The sequence below is a fragment of the Thunnus albacares genome, chromosome 11 (genome assembly GCF_914725855.1).
Source record: "Thunnus albacares chromosome 11, fThuAlb1.1, whole genome shotgun sequence".
Classification (NCBI taxonomy): domain Eukaryota; kingdom Metazoa; phylum Chordata; class Actinopteri; order Scombriformes; family Scombridae; genus Thunnus; species Thunnus albacares.
Window position 1 is genome coordinate 497,005 of NC_058116.1, and position 18,087 is coordinate 515,091.

The 18,087-nt window shown below is 37.7% G+C and overlaps 1 protein-coding gene across 1 annotated transcript in view; it reads right to left on the reverse strand.

The window, feature by feature from the left end:
• The window catches only part of tgfbr2l (transforming growth factor beta receptor-like), a 42,574-nt gene extending 24,827 nt beyond the window's left edge, over positions 1–17,747 (reverse strand). The window contains exons 1-2 of the mRNA XM_044366622.1: positions 17,539–17,747; positions 16,746–17,046 (exon numbers count right to left, since the gene is read on the reverse strand). Of these exons, the coding sequence (XP_044222557.1) occupies positions 16,746–16,800 (55 nt within the window). The 5' untranslated portion in view covers positions 16,801–17,046; positions 17,539–17,747. The remainder of the gene's footprint in view (positions 1–16,745; positions 17,047–17,538) is intronic.
• Between the last annotated feature and the right edge of the window lie 340 nt (positions 17,748–18,087).

The following is an 18,087-nucleotide window of genomic DNA, read 5'->3' on the forward strand; positions in this document are numbered from 1 at the left end:
TGAAATTATGTACAATCCTGATAATAAAATACCAGGAGGGAATAATTACAGCCCAGAACAGAGAAAACAGAATGATGCTTGAAAAGCAATTGTGCTTAGCTCTAGCATGTTCCCTGTTGGCTGTGTGTTATGTTAGCTTGCCAGTAGTTTACCAACTAGCCCTGTGAGTAAAGTCACTACTTCATCACACTTGTAGAACCACATATTTAATAAAGCCACGCAGATTGATTTAGCTGTGACATTTTCTGGTGTGACCCAGCCTATAACACACACTACAGGCTGCTGCAATCCACCTACTTTCATCTCCTTAAAATAGAGGACATGATTAGCAAGTTTAGTTAACTAATATCATACACATTGCTTAGTGGCCCAAACCTGATAATCAAACTTCAAAGCTGATGCTGCACAAAGACTGTTTTTTAAATTAGCATGTTTGTTAACTGCTTATGAAGAGGTGAGTAATGTAGGAACCTCAGGGACTAGTAAATTTTGCTCCTGCATTGTTGTATGTAACCCTTATCAATCATTTTATTTGGAATTTAACACCCCAGCTTTGTGCTAAAACCCAATGGCCTGCTGCAAAAGCAGAGCTTACCATGAGAGTGCACACAGCTGTCCTAAACTGTGTTGTGTATTTGGTAGCCATTATGACTGTTGGTCAGACATCTGATTAAGAATGAGGACCATGTGATCTTATGCATATCTTTATTATTTGGATTCCGAGGTGCAGCAACTGCAGAGTTTAAGCTCCTCAGCAGCCTCACAGCTGGTATTTATGTTTTATTCTCTCTTTCAGTTACAGTGGCAATAATGTCACTTTGCCCATAAAATCCAACTAAAAAGAGCTTACCATACAGTGCATGAAATTGATTAACACATTGGACCTGCCAAGGTCCTCAAAAATTCTGAGAGGTCTCAAAAATTGAGCCAATTAATTTTAATTTATCTTTACTGTGGAGTTAATTTGCTTGTTAAATTGTTAAGTTGAAAGGTGAGGAGAAAGGAGACAGTCATGTAGGATATTGGTCCATCTGCCGCTTGTATACTGGCGCTGGCAAAAAGCAATTCCAAAATCTTAATCATGCATTCATGACAAACTAAAATACAATTTTAGAAAACTGAATTAAAAAATTTACAATTTTCTATTGATTTATTTTTTCTATTGAAAATTGAACTGATAAGGGTTACACACACATCATTTCATCATTTTCCTTTGTGTGGTTGCCATGGTCACACAGCAAACCACGGTGGAAAGTTGAAAAAAAGTTTAATCATCTTTAACACAAATGGCGATGGCAAATAACCATGCATGTTGAGTAGCAGCCAGCCTCTCTCTCCCTGCAGCCTCCATTGTTTTCAATGTTAGCACAAAGTTGGTGGCGATTGCCACCCCTTGCTTTCTGAAAGCATCTTAAAGTAGTTCAACATTTTGTGAATTCACTTTTTTGCTCAGAGTTAGACCAGGCATACGTCATCATTTTCAGAAGGCTCAGTTTTCTGGTGAGAAAAATGCTGGCTTGGTGTAGAGGGAACACTAAAACGGAGGAAACCTTCTTAGCTGGCTGGCTTAGTGTAAACGTACTCTCAAAGTAAAGGGCAACATATCTTACTGCATCCACACTACCACATATAGGATCTCATGAAATAGATGTGACGTTCAAGCAGAATAAGGGTGTGTCCCTTTGAAGCTTGTTCAACTTGTTAAACTGTTAGCATGTGTCCTCTCCAGTAACAAGAAACTGCCAAACTAGCTGGAGCAAACAGTGAGAGCACATTTTACTGTGAAAGCTCAAAACTTTCATGTCTGTAAACAAATAAATATTTTCTTCATTGTGCGTGTTTGTGGTTGTATACTTTAGTATTTGTGTGTACTGTGTGTGCATAGTTGTGTGTATTTGTCTGTAGAGTATTTGGCTATATATATGTGCATGTGTGTGTGTGTGATGCTCTGCCACATCATAACAACACAAATGATCAGACCCAGATGACACAGAAATGACAAAACAATGCACAGATACACATGCGCGCGCGCACACACACACACACACACACACACACACACACAAACTCACAAACACACACACGCAGTAATCCTGGTGTTGCATGGATATCTGCATAAACATACATTCAATTACACACACAAACTTGACCACATTGCATTATAATTATATATACTTTATACACACATACAGGATTGTACACATAAACACACAACACATCATTAACTCTGTCACACACACACACACACACTCAGCAGAAGTTGTTCCAGATGTTTCTTCCAGAGTTGAAGACAAAGGAAGAAGAGAACCAAAAGAGCTGGAGAAGCAAAAAGCTCACTGTAATTAGAATCAGCACAGGCTTTGTGTGTGTGTGTGTGTGTGTGAGAGAGAGAGAGAGAGAGAGAGAGAGAGAGAGAGTAAGACAAAAGAGTCGCTGCATATGTTGTGTATGTTTTTGTGTGAGACTGACAACGAGTTTGTGTTAAGATGTGTGTAACACAGTGTGTGTGTTTGTGTGTGTGTGTGTGTGTGTGTGTGTGAGAGAGAGAGAGAGAGAGAGAGATTTTATTTCCTCCAGGAATAAATTGAAGCCAGAAGTGAACTGTGTTCAGAGCCAAGTTAGCTTCCAATGCTCCGCCCTCAAAGGCTCATGGGAAATCTAAGCACTGCGCGCTGCCTTGAGAGGGCCCTCCCTATCAGTACTGCCAGTTTATTTAACACACACAAACACCTCTCTTTCTTTCATACACACATACACAATATTCCTTTCCATTTTAGACCTGTTAAAGACACACACTACAAGATTTAAGATCAACACACACACACAGTACACACAACAAACATTTACTATAAATTTTTTTTATATTTACTCTCATTTTATTTCCTCAGCTGGTGCTGCAGGAGCTTCATACTGCACATCCATCATGCTTAGCTTTCACTCAGTTTAAAGGAATAGTTTGACATTTTGGGAAATACGCTTATACTCTTTTTTCGCCCAGAGTTACATCAGGAGATCGATATCACTCTCATGTGGTATCAGTGTTAAAGACTCTCCCCTCAAGAAAAACGACAGCATCAGTCTTTTCTGCAGTTTATGTTCAAGTGCCCTCTAGTGGCTGTAGGAATTATGAGTCTTATGAACAGCAACGACCATGACTTCAGGCTGACGCCAATGCAACAAGTCAAAATTAAATGACCAAATAGGTCGTTTGACCACGCAGTCCAGAACAGCCCATACAAGCGTTTTCTAATCTTGCGTTTCTATCGACAGTAATCTGCAGGACAAACAAGGAAATTTTCCCAAACCGTTACACATCGCTTAAAAAATAATGATGTTTTATTATGTGACAAGGCTGTGGTTAATGTCTGGTTTAAGGTTTGGTTTAGGCACAAAACCCACCTGGTTAGCTTTACGGAAAGATCATGCTTTGCGTTAAAATGATCACTTGAAATGTCGTATGGGTTAAAGTTACTACGTTATCATGGCAACAGTAAACACCATGACAATTGTAGTTACGGTTTTCAAAAAACATGGCTCATGGTTCGAAATGTGACACTCGCAGTTGGAAACGGGAAACAAACAGCAGTTTCCTGCGGCAAAGTTCACTAAGTCCATTTTTGCAAGCTAGGGTTAAGCCATCCACCCAACCTGCCACCTATGAATAAGGAAATTTGTCACCTTATATAGACGTCATCTGAACTGCGCCACTTCTCCATGTCATAATTACTACAGACACTAGATGGCGTCTGTCACTCAAATGTAACTATAGGTCGTTTTGGCAACTGACATTATGACCTATTGTGTCATTCTTCTTGGGAGGACAGGCTCCAATGCAGAAGTACCTTAAAGTACCACCGACAGCTGCTAGATGCTCCAACTGACTCCCATTCAAAAAGCCTCAACTTCTTAGAAATACTAAGTCAATCATTGTTTTGAACAAGTCATTAGGGTTTCAATCTAAATCTGGAATCTAAATTCAGGCCTTCTAATAAGTGTGCTGGTGGTCATTTTGGAAATTATTGCTTCTTTAATGAGATTTGAAGACTGTGAAAGCCACAACTCAGTGGAATGTCCTACCTGATGATATGAAGAGCTGCAGTTCCATCATCAAAACAAAATTTAAAAATCTGCTAAAAACTACTCAGCTCTGTAACCACTGAATCTAAATTTCATCTCATTGTCTTCTCATGAACACAAATAATCTTGCTTTTAATTTGACAAGCTTACATTATTAATTTCTAGTTGACATTGTGGGTGTATGTTATGTGCTATTGTGTATGCTTTGTATTTTGTATAATGTGTCCTGTGTGTTTTTTGCTTCGTACTGTTTGTTATTGTGTGTGTTTTAATTGTAAGGAACTGCAGATGAAAATTAGCTTTAAACTAATTCTGGTGCAGTACATCAAATGTTAACAATTATGTTTAACACTGTACATGGCCCAAATAAATACAATACAACAACTTTGATGTCTGCTGCGTGGGCGTTAAATTGACAGCTGTCATTGACAGTTTGCTCATCTGCTGCTCTCCCTGGTTTAGCTAAAGTAGCTTATGATAGTCTGGGGAGGGCAACACCCCGCACTCCTTATTATTTGGCTGCAAATACAAAAAGATGGAGACAACCAGAAGCTGCAATTCTGGGCTTCAAACCGGCTCCAGTGAAACCAATGGGTGACGTCACACCTCGCTACGTCCATCTTTATATACAGACTATGATCAGGAGTGAAGGAGGAAGTAGCGTCTGTGACGTCCACAGAGGGAGGAGGTCAGGGAAAGTGGATGGGACAACAAAACATTGCAAACCTCTATTTATATCTCGTATACTTCCGAGAATCACATTGGTTTTGTTTAACCGTGACCACAGTCATTCCCTATTCCCTAAAAAGCAACATACCCTGATTTAGCTTGTGCACTTCTATACCCTGACACACACCCCACAACCACTGGCACTCCAACCCCCCTCAAAGCTCTGTCAGAGGATTGTTTCTCAATTATCAGCTATTTTCAGCTGTTACCAGATGTTTCCACTGGGCTTGCCGTGGTACATGGTGTTGGGGCATACACTGATTACATTACTTGCCCACCACCCAGAAATAAAACCTGTTTAATGAATTTTCGCATATCAGTATCCACGTTCATCAAATAAAAAAAACTCTAAATTGTAAAACACTAAGCAGGTTATCGATACTTAGTTGACGAATGCTACAATTATATACTGAAAGCGTCTGTTTAGACCTGCTGTATATGGAGGACACTGGCAGCATTCTGAAGTTCGCCATCTCTAACTGTTAAGTAAGGGGAAGATCTGAACTAAAAATCTAATGTTAAAGATCAAAGTAAGCACTCTACAGATATTGAGCGATGACATCGACAAATATCTCATTTTGTAAAATGTCCAGTGTAACCGGTAACACCGGTGTTGTCATCGCTGGGAAAATTTTCTCACCGTGGCATCCCTAGTTTCCATGTCCTGGGATTAAGTGGACAGTATCACTAGTTTCTCTGGAAAAAGGAAAATAATTTCTAATGCAATGAACACTATAAAATGGGACCGGGATCAAAAGATTGTGTAATAAAGTAATTTATTAACTCAAAAATGTGGATTTAGGGTGGATTTAAAGTTATTAAAGGTTATTATTGTAACCATGATGACTGAGGTCGAAGGCAAGGAATGTTTATACTTAAGAAACAGTGATTAGTGTTGGTGGTGAGTACTTTAGCTGATTCAGTGTCATCTTTGAAATATACCAGACATCAGTACCAAATAACATTACATTTTATTACAAACCCATAAAAGCAAGTGTTACTGTATCTTCTCAAAGAAGGTTTCTTTTATCATTCTTTCTGAAGTACAGAAACATGATAAGGCCAGTATCTGTCTAAAATCTAAGCTACATCACCATCTACAACTGTACTGGACAGTAATGTTTGAACATTTTGTCATTTTAGCAAAGGCAAATGATTATTTTGCATGGCAGCAAAATAATCGTTTTTTAAAAATGAATGTTGCTCAACTTTTCTTTATTTTATGGCTGATAGCTTATTCAAATGTCTATCAGTTATCTAGACTTTGTAAAGTGTAACAGTAAACTGAAGTAGAATGAATTGACAGAGAGGAACAGAGTGTGTGATTAAAAAGCAGCCTATTATCTCAGATCTAACAAAGAATGAGTGTATCTGAAATGTCTTATGAATAGCTGCACACACACATGCACACACACAGTGACTTATTGGCGCAGCCTTAAGACACTGGAGAAAAGAGAGACTGGCACTGAAAGAAAGTTTGTGTTCATGAGTGGGTTTGTGTGTGTGTGTGTGTGTATGTGTGTGTGTGTGTGTGTGAGAGAGAGAGAGAGAGAGCATTTTATTTCTGCTCATGAGGACAGTGAGGTGACATGGTGATGGCCTGATGAGTATTGACACACACACACACACACACACATACACAAAAATATATATTATGCAGCATTTTACATTTACATTTTGTCACCTATCAAACACTTTTATCCAATGCAACTTACAAGAGATGCAAGACAATATTATGCAGCACATAGCTGACAGAGGATGTAATGGAATTATTTTCATTTAATTCCAATGTCTGTCTGCTGTAAAGGCCCGGTCACATCAGAAAGGCACAGCAAAATTCATCTGCATGTCTTCACAAAATATGTGGTTCAAGAGTCTTGGTGACGCAGTACTTCATGGGCTAGTTGATGATCTACTGTAGCTGGTGAGCTAACCGCTAACACACTCACGTGCTAGCACTAGTCCGTCACAATAACTCTGAACTTCTTTCTATTTTCTCTGTATTGAGCCGTTTACTCCCCCCTGACACTTTGTTCTCAGGATTGCACATAATTTCATTCAAGACTTATGGTAACACAGCCCGTGTTTTACAGTGTAACTTCTGATCACTTAACATGTAATTTCCCAGAACTTATGGTGTAACCTCCTCGTATGAATCAGTACATATGTATATGGATAAAGTGCAATAAAATCAAATGTTTCTGCCCTTTGCTCATGGTAGTTAGGACAATCATTTTTTATGCATGTGTTTTTGGCAGGCAAGCTTCGCCCACACTCCAGAGATTCATTATGGTTATGTCTTCTACCTCATTGTTCAAATTTGAATAAGTCAAGAAATGGGTCTATACTTTTAAAAATTAGCTCCTAGCAACCATGTTGGTCCAGCACTGCAGCAGCTCATAACAGGCAGACTTACCTCTCTGAAGTGTACAGTCAAGGAAGGCTTGTATTGTCAACCGAGGATGAAAAAATAACAATACAGTAATGTAATAATATACATAGTATATCTTTAATTACACAATAATAAGGTAGACAGGTAGTTATGAAAAATGATTTTATTCTTTAATTAAACAGAAACCACAAGGTATGTGCTGTTCTCCCAGTCTTACTCTGTAAATACAGACTACTTACTCTATAAGTATATGGTAACAGGGAGTAGGCTGGATTATTAAATTCACACTGTTCCCCAGTCCTTACTCTGTAAATACAGACTACTTACTCTGTAACTATATAGTAACAACAGGGAGTGGGCTGGATTATGTAGTTCACAATGTTCTCCTGGTCTTACTCTGTAAGTACATGATAACAACAGGGTGCCAGCTGGGTTTTGTTCTCCCTTCCTTACTTAGCTGCTTGGTTCTGTTACCTTTCATGTCACAAACTAACAACATGCAAAATGTTATGCAGTATTAACAACACACCAGACATTTTGAACAGACAATGAGAAAACATCATTGAACGTGATTAAATAGAATATGTTTCATGTATAACTTCTTAACTATATAAACTACTATTATACAATATATTCTATATAAATTGTACTATATACAACTTAAACGACAAAAACTACATATAAAACAATATATGAAACTTAAACAACAAAATAACTCTTAACTAATCTATCTATCTATCTATCTATCTTGACTAATCTATCAAAATGTAGTTATAAAATGATAATGTTTAGTAAAAAAAAACCCAACAAGAACAAAACAGGAAAATATGTTTTAATTGTAAATGTAACAAACCAACAACAATAACAAAAAACAAAAAAGGTACTTTGTTCTTATGGTCTACATCGCCACTTTAGTGGGAGGAGTTCATCACTTCTTTGCAGTCTTTTTTTTATTTTGCTCTTCAGCTAAGGGCAGGAGTCAACAAATCATTTAAATTGCAATGTGAAATCTTTTTGGGTTGTCCCTTCAGTGTAGGTGGGATACCAAAGTTTTCCCCTACACTACAGTTTGTACCCATGGACCATGTGGACAAAACAGCGATGGCTCTGACAAGCATCATTGCCGAAGTATAATAGTATGTGCACTGCATGTGAAAATGTTATGCCTGTATTTGTGGTGCCATCATGCTCGTTTTTTAAACTGTTGGTCACTACTACAAATTACGTAATATCAGAATAACTTGTAACTACCATTTTTAATAGTGTGGTAGGGGGTAATGTAATAAATGCTGTTATGTAACAATTGTGTGCATGTGTGTTTTAGACTTCACTATACTGTAATACACTTCAAAAATTGTGATTACAGGTGGATATAGCTTCAGGAGGGGAAAACTTTGGTGTCCCCACTTACACTGAAGGGACAACCCTAAAAGATTTTGCATTGCAGTTTAAAGGATTTGTGGACCCTTGCCCTGAGATGAGGAACAAAATAAAAAAGACTGCAAAGAAGTGATGAACTCCTCCAACTGAAGTGGCGATGTAGAACATAAGAACAAAGTACCTGTTTCTGTCGTCACTGTTGGTTTGTTACATTTACAATTTAAACATAGTTTCCTGTTTTGTTCTTGTTGTGTTTTTACTAAACTTAATGATTTTATAACTACATTTTGATAGATATGTTAGATAGCTAGATAGATTTGTTAAAAGTTATTTTCTTGTTTAAGTTCTATTTATAGTTTTATAAACTTAGCACAAAAAGTAAGGAACTTTGTGTTTGGTAGATTATTTCTAAGTTGTAACAATGCTTCTTGGCAATAAATCTTATACCGTTGGAAAGTCTGTTTATTTCCCCCTTAAATGGTGCCACATTTGTAAGGAACATGCATTTGTGGGATGAGCAGCAGAGCTGAGTATGTGGGTTGCGCCCATGAAAAATTTGCCAAATCTTCTCTGCCAATGCCCCCGTTATATGGAACTTGGCCTTTACTTTGGAGATGGTACTAGGGCTCACTCCAAATGATGCCACAACTTGGTTTTGCGGAACACCAGCTTGAAGTTGCCCTATCGCACAGGCCCTATCCAAATCAGTCAAACGTGGCATGCCGATTCTTGTAGAAGACAATTACTGACCACTGCCAATCAGGTGCCAATCAGGCACCTGAGTGGCAGCACCTGGGGGTACCAGAAGCTCAAAACAAGAGTCAATAGCAACAGCAAAATAAGCTGTTTGACATTGGCAGAGAAGATTTGGCAAATGTTTCATGGGCGCAACCCACATACTCAGCTCTGCTGCTCATCCCACAAATGCATGTTCCTTACAAATGTGGCACCATTTTAAAGGGAAATAAACAGGCTTTCCAGTGGTAAAAGATTTATTGCCAAGAAGCATTGTTACAACAAATAAATAATCTACCAAACACAAAGTTCCTTACATTTTGTGCTAAGTTTATATAGTTTTTGTTGTTTAAATTGTATATAGTACAATTTATATAGAATGTTTATATTGTATAATAATAGTTTATATAGTTAAGAAGTTATTTTCTCACCGTCTTGGTCTGGTGTGTTGTTAATGACATGTTGCATGTTGTTAGTTTGTGACATGAAAGGTAACAGAACCAAACAGCTAAATAAGGAAGAGAGAACATAATCCAGCCAGCACCCTGTTGTTACCATGTACTTACAGAGTAAGACCAGGCGAACATTGTGAACTGCATAATCCAGCCCACTCCCTGTTGTTACTATATAGTTACAGAGTAAGTAGTCTGTATTTACAGAGTAAGGACTGGGGAACAGTGTGAACTTAATAATCCTGCCTGCTCCCTGTTGTTACCATGTATTTACAGAGTATGTGTTCTGTACTTATAGAGTAAGGACTGGGGAACAGTGTGAATGTAATAATCCAGCCCACTCCCTGTTGTAACCATGTACTTATAGAGTAAGTAGTCTGTATTTACAAAGACTGGGAGAACAGCACATACCTTGTGGTTTCTGTGAAATTAAAGAATAAAATCATTTTTCATAACTACCTGTCTACCTTATTATTGTGTAATTAAAGATATACTATGTATATTATTACATTACTGTATTGTTATTTTTTCATCCTCAGATGACAGTACAAGCCTTCCATGGCTGTGCACTTCAGAGAGGTAAGTCTGCCTGTCATGAGCTGCTGCAGTGCTGGACCAACATGGTTGCTAGGAGCTAATTTTTAAAAGTATAGATCCATTTCTCAACTCATTCAAATTTAGACAATGAGGTAGAAGACATAACCATAATGAATCTCTGGAGTGTGGGTGAAGCTTGCCTGCCAAACACACGTGCATAACAAATGATTGTCCTAACTACCATGAGCAAAGGGCAGAAACATTTGATTTTATTGCATTTTATCAATATACAAATGTACTGATTCATACGAGGAGGTTACACCATACACCAGGACGTTGCATGGTAAATGTCGGGGAGTTACACTCTAAATCCCCAATTGTTACTCCCTTGTTTCTCATTGTTTTGTTTTCTTCTGCTGTACCTACATTTAAGTATGAGTAAGAACTGGTAAGTATTTTATATGTATGGATTCATACAAGGAAGTTACATGTTAAGTGATGGGAAGTGTAACCAGACTTATTAAAGAGGGATAAAAACTCCAAAATAGCAAGCTTCTTAGCTTGATCGCTAATATGACAATAAGTTCACAAAGTTTATCAAAACATGAGTTTGTACCACCAGCTCCTGTCTCATAACTGGCTGCACACCATTCATTTTGTGGGGCATTTTATATTCTGATAGAGGATGTTAAATAAAACTACATGGTAACACACAATAAGCTACAATATTAAAGCTACTTCAAAGCACTGTCAAGATTACTTGCTATTGGTCAGTGGCGCAAATTTTCACAATAATTTTTGCTTGTTTGTTTTGTTTGTGATGACAGAAGAAATTCCATTGATATCAATTGATTTCACAGCACAGTTTTGCAGTTTTGAATGCTGATCTGACCACACTTTAAAGCTGTAATCATCCAACATTCCTGCCAATGATTTCTCTTTCAGTGATCAATAGATAAGTTTTTTGTATGTGCGTACTCTCCCCCCATTTTGTCTTTGATAACACACAAAGGGCTAGATCCACAAAGAGTGGATTGCGCCCACTAAAAGCACCATGAATTGCGCAGCATTTGCACCCACAATTGACCCCATTTTAAGGTCCTATTCACAAAACAGAGCCATGTGGCTACTGTAGCATAGTTGAAATCATCAGATATCAACAGATATTCGGAACTGAGTGTAGGGGTTTGCAGTGTGAACACAGCCCTTGTTTGCAAAGATAACAATCTGATTCAAGTTGAGTCATTTCACTCTCTGTATGGTTTGTGTTTATTATATACTATATAACACATATATCTGTGTAAATATTTCATGAAGTGAAATTTTACACAATAGTGGGCTTCCAGCTTTAGGGCAGGCCATTCCTGTCAAAGTCCCTGTACACAAAGTCAGCTCCATAAAGAAAATTCTTTCCCCAGTTTGCTGTGGAAGAGATTGACTGGCCTGCACAGAGTCCTGACCTCAACCCATCCAACACCTTTAGGATGAACTGGAACACTGACAGGGAGCCAAAACTTATCAGCCAACATCTGTGTTGGACCTCACTAATGCTCTTGTAGCAAATCCCTGCAGCCAGGTTCCAACATCTGGTGGAGAGGCTGAAACCAGAAGAGTGGAGGCTGTTATAGCAGCAGATTAATGAACATTGGTTTGGAGTTCAACTATCACATAAGTATGATGTTCGAGTGTCCACATTCTTGTATGTAGTGTATGCACTGTACATGTGTGTAGTGTGTGTAGTATATGATCAATTATTTTGTACAACAAACATTAACTGCATCAGAACTGTTAAGCATTTTGTAGGTTGGAATGTTGTTTGTTTGTCCAGGATCAGTTCAAGTAGATGCTACATCAGGGGTCAACAACCTCTGGCATGCGGACCCACAGTGGCACGCGAGGCCACTTAACATGGGCATGGAGAGCAATTCAATGAAAAATATTTTTTAAGTATACTTTTTTTTAATTAAGAAAACATTTTTAGCCTATGGCCCTATATACACCATTGGTTTTGACAGCAAGAGAGCACATACAATTGATGTGGTCTGTCATACTCCTCTTTGCCCCTCCCTCTGATCTGCCAACGAGTGCAGCATTACAAAGAAAAAATGTAGGATAGCTAGCTAACTTTCTTTTTTGCTTTATTTCAAGAACAACTGACGATGGCAGAAGCAAAAACAAATTAGGTTGTCCAATATTTGCCTCTTTCAGCCGTCTTTGACAAACAAATTCAGATTTATTTCACAAAAGGACTTACTGAGATGTGTGCACTCTCTGCTGCGAAAATGTGTACCCACTCAGCACACGAATGTGTGTGAATGGGCGAATGTGATTCGTAGTGTAAAAGCACTTTGAGTGGTCAGAGGACTAGAAAGGCGCTATACAAGTACAGTCCATTTACCATTTACCATGTGCAGCTGAATGACTAAGTTATGTACCATTCAGAGGCATGTGTCCAAACAGCTGATCGGTCATGTGAGATAAATGTTCGCTACATCATTATTTATTCAACAAATTAAACCCATTACCCATTTTGCGCATAAACTTTTTTTTCGACATTTCCAAAATCCTCCTCAAGCAAGCATAAAAACTGTTTTGTGAAATTGAGGAAGTTTTTTTTTAAATTTTCCATTAAGTCCATTAAGCTTTAAGTAAGTAATGCAATACTTCAAAATGCACATAAATAGGTTAATGGAAACATGGCAATTGTAAAGTGGCACAGGACATCCAAAAGGTTGCTGACCCCTGTGCTACATTAACAAATTTTACTGGAAAATTTCTACTACTCTTCCACATTTGGTGGCCATATTGGTGAACATCTGATTGTGTTTCAAATTGTTGCAGGAGAATTGAAGAGATGTGATTTGTTTCTGTTTTGTGTATTTCAAATGAGCCATTAGTTAATGTCCAGCCTGTTACTTTGCTAATTATCTCCTCAGCTAGCTAAAACTGTGTTGTTGATAACATATCTGATTACACAGCCTAATGTGTTTTTCGTATGTCATTTCTATCATGGACTTGATTAAATTATTTGAACTTACTATTGTTAATTGGTAGAAATATGTTTTTGTGGCTTTGGCTTGGCATTTGTTAGGAATGTTGGTCAGTCAGTCCACCACTTTGGTCCAAATTGAAATATCTCAACATCATTGATTGCCATACAATTTGGTAGTAGATATCCAAGGTACCCAGATGATCATTTCCTAGTGACTTTGGGGATCACATGACATTATATCTAACACCACCTACAGGTCAAATTTTACACTTCTCCACTAAAATATCTCAACATATATTGGACAGATTGAACTAAATCGTGTAGACATTCACAGTTCCCAGATGATGTATCCTTAAGACTTAACCTGTAGTGCTGCCATTAGATTGACATTTGTGGTTTAGGTTGAGATGTCTTGATAACTATCTGATTGATTGCCATGAAATTTGGTATTGATGTTCATGTTCACCTCAGGATGAATTATAGTAGTATGTCAATATTCTTTTTAATGTAATAATTCTTGTTAATGTAAACCACAAGCCAAGCCATAAACCTTGGTGAAGTTATGGACTCAGACCTAAATTTTAACATCCACATTAAGAAAGTTACACAAATTAACCTACTGGTATCTTAAAAATATAGTGATAATTAAAGATGTATGTGTCAATGTGAAAGAAAAACTGTTATCTTTAGGATAGACTACTGTAATGGTGCCTTTTCAGAGGTGAAACTGAAAGTGAGAACACATAAAATGTTGATTATAATTCCCTTTTGTATAGAAAAATGGTGAAGTACAGTAAATAAGTCACAGATGGTACAGAAACTGAGCCTGTAAAATGTATGATATATTAACTGAATATTAATTTATCAATATTAATTGTAGTGTTTATCTGTTTTCTTTTTCAAAAAAGTTCAAACTGGAGGTTTGTTTAAAACCTGAGTGATGATCATCTCACTGCTCTGTTTCCTCCCTGTTGCTCTGTAAAGATCTCACCACATCTCCACATTTTAATTGATAGAAATGAAGGATAAAATGGTGAATGGTAAGTGGACTGCATTTATACAGCACCTTTCTAGTCTTCCAACCACTCAAAGTGCTTTAAACTGCATGTCAACATTCACTCATTCATACACAAATTCATACATTGATGGCAGGGGGCTACCATGCAACATACCAAACTGCTACTGCAATGATCTAATCATTCACACACACATTCGCAATTTGGGGTGCAGTAACTTGCCCAAGGACACTTCAACATGCGGCCTGGAGGAGCTTGTGATCGAACCGCTGATCTTCCGATTAGTGGACGACCCGCTCTACCTCTGAGCCACAGCTGCCCAAAACTTCAAAGATAAGATGCAGATCATACAACATTGTAATTTTGTTTCAAATAGTTGCTCACTGGGTTTATTGGTGTGTCATGGTCAAATGTGTCATTTAGTTTGCTGATTGGTCCAGTACATATCTGACCAGAGCATGGATTCTCACTGGTTGTTTACCAAATGTAAACCTTGTGGCAAAAAACTGAGTTTACCAGATGTAACTTCAGGGGTTCAGAGATGTCTACACAATTTTCATACTTTTCACCTACAATTACTGCAGTTGTATTCATGATATTTCTGCATTCACATACTATTTTGTCAGGAAATCAAACTCAGGAAACATATTTTAAAACAAACCACACATTCATACATACATGCAGCTCTTCTGACTGACTTTGTTCACAGAAGAAAAAAATAACAGTTGAGTCCACACAATTGTCACAAAACCATCTGATAAGTATGAATTTCCTGTGAGATTAGGCTCTTTGGGTAAATATTTGCAGCTTAATTTAGTTTTTCAAGGCATTGGCAGCACAAATGTGGACTCACCCTAAAGGTACAATATATTGTTTGTACAGAGAGCTCAGTTCCAGGTTTAAAGATACGGATGTTCACTCAGTGTAGGATGAACTTGCCAAAGAGATCATTTGCAAAAAACAATAATGGAGACAGTTTGGCATAAACAGAGCTCTGATTTGGAAAAAAAACTTTGTGTCAACAAATCACCACTCTGATGTGTGTCATCAAACTAAAACAGTGACAGACAGTGAGCAACTTATCTGAAGCTAAAACTGCTGAACACTTTTATCATGATAAAGCCTGAGGATTCAGAGATTAGGAGATTTGTAAACTGGGTATAATGGGTTTCAACACTTCTGTTTGTGTAGAAACGGCACACAATAAAAATCACTGGGTCCAAATTTTACCCAGTTTAGGTCAATATAGCACCAACTCATATTTTGACCAGTGTTACACACAATAAGCTTTAGCTAAAAACAGTCACAAATGCATTGTTTCTTGTACAAAATGATGTGCATATGACATTCAACATATACACAAGGTATTAACAATCAATAACAAACCGTGAAATGTAAGTTTAAAAAGAGTACATTAGATTATAACAAGCTTTAGTTTGGGTAAATATCCCAACAGTAAAATAAAAATTAACACTAAAACTGGGTCAAAACAACCTCTTGTCTTGATTGGCTTTCTGGGTAACATAAACCCACGATTGTGTTGGTGCTATATAGATTTTAACCCAATGATTTCTAGTGTGTAGGACTAATTTAGCTATGAAGCTATAAAATCAGTGGTGGAAAGTAATCAAGTACTGTACTTGACTACAAGTTTGAGATAATTTCACTGGAGTTTCTCCATTTTACGCAACTTTATACTTCACTTCATTTCAAGAGGCAAGTATTGTACTTTGTACTCCATACAAAGCATGTGATCAGTTTATTAAATATGATGCACTGTTAATAATTAAACTATCCAACTATATTAAGAAGCAGTTAATATTATCTCCACATTAAAGTACTGTTTACATGTTAATGCATCAATAATAATGATCTAATTAATCTCATAATATCATAACACTGGCAGGGGCTGTTCTGCATACTGAGTACTTTTGATACTTAAAGTACAATACATCTTGTTGCTAATATGAAAACGTTTACTTCAGTAACATTTTGAATGCATTACTTTTACTTGTAATGGAGTATTTTTAAACAGTAGTATTGTTACTTTTACTTAAGTAAACAATCTGAACTTCTTTCACCACTGTAAAATAGTCCAGAATCGACTCCTTAAGTAAAAAGTTTGGTTATTCAAACTTCAGAACCAAAAATGACTTAACTTCAGGGCCTGCCAGTATCAAACACTAAATGTAGCACATTAGCCAGAGAAGGAAAGACAGAACATAAAGAAATTGATGCAGGACTGAACTGGCATCTGGATCGTCAGATAGTCTTTAAGCTCAACTACTATTTCAACATTTCCACCCTCAGATTTCTCCAAAACAAAACGTCTTCCCCCGCTCCATCCCCTCTGTCCGGCCCTCCAAAAAATCGCAAACAGCTCGGAGGAATAGAGAGAAACGCTCAGAGAGAGCCGGAGAACAGGCAGCACTCACAGACTGTCAGGAGGACGAGGATCCCGGCCCAAAACGTCAAGCACCGAGCCATCATCTACGGGCAAAGTCAGCCAGAGAAACACACAGGCGCTCGGTCTGTCGGTCGGTCTTCGGCCCCGGGATCAGCGGAGAGACACTCATGTATGCAGAGAGAGAGAACTCCAGATGTTTTTCATCCAGATGTGGTTTAGCCCCGCCCACCGCTGCTGCCTCTCTGCCAGTGTGTTTCCACTGAGGAGCAGGTCTGATTCCACATGTGTGTTTCTGCTGTCATGGCTGTAACTCAGGATGACTCTTAAAGCTGGAGTATATGAAATTATTAATAAATACAAAAAAAATAAATACCACATGAATTAATTAATTATCAATAAAGTAAATAAATTGATGGGTTGTTTCTCTGTTCTGCTTTTTATTTGATTTGTTTGATAAGTTTACACTCCAGCCAAACTTCCTCATCCTCATATCCTTTTCTTTTTGTAAAAGTAAAACACAGTGTTGGAAAAAATAAACTAAAAGCATAAATCCAAACATTTTCTTATGTCTAAGTCCTATGTTTTTCTATAGTAAGCATCCAAACCATTATAATAGCAGCCTATAGTTAACTATAGCCTAGCTACAATTAAAGTGTTTAATAATTATTAAAGTTAATTACAGAGTTATAATTAAAATAACAGTTCGGTTATATTTGTATTCATTATCTATACAGTACTATAATACTACAGGGTAGAACAAACTAGAAACATTAAACAGACAACATGGAGACAGAGTAGTTTTAGCATTGGTGTTAGCTTACACGAGCTAGCTGACCCTGGTCATTTCAGCCATAGATGTATTTATAAGAGCTGGATACCGGACCAAAAATGGTGCCCATTCAGTCCAATAACAATTGCTCAGCTGGTGCATACACCAAAAAAGTTTCTAGCTTCTGGGTTTACTTCTGCGTTGTGCGGCCCACTGAATATGCACAGTAGTGTTTCCCCTGCTGGCTCCGCCCGGGAGTTCCTGCTCTGCCCATAGACTTTACATTGTGGTGACGTCAGGGATTTTAAAATTGCTTTTTCGGCTCAAGGAAAGTTGTACAAATATAAAACCTCCATGGATCAAAAATTCATAAAACTAAGAGCCATAATTGACCTTGTTTGCAGTTCGAGGTGTCCTGTCAACACTTTTACAAACGTCTCTTTTACTATGGTGGTGTATGGGGAAAATACTTGTTGGGCTGCAGGGGGATGTTTTGCTGCAATACCGCAAGTGGCCACTGGGAAAAACTGGCTGCATGGCTGAGCAGCTATCTTATAATACATCCATGATATCAGCTGACAAAGGTCACTGCCTAGAAATG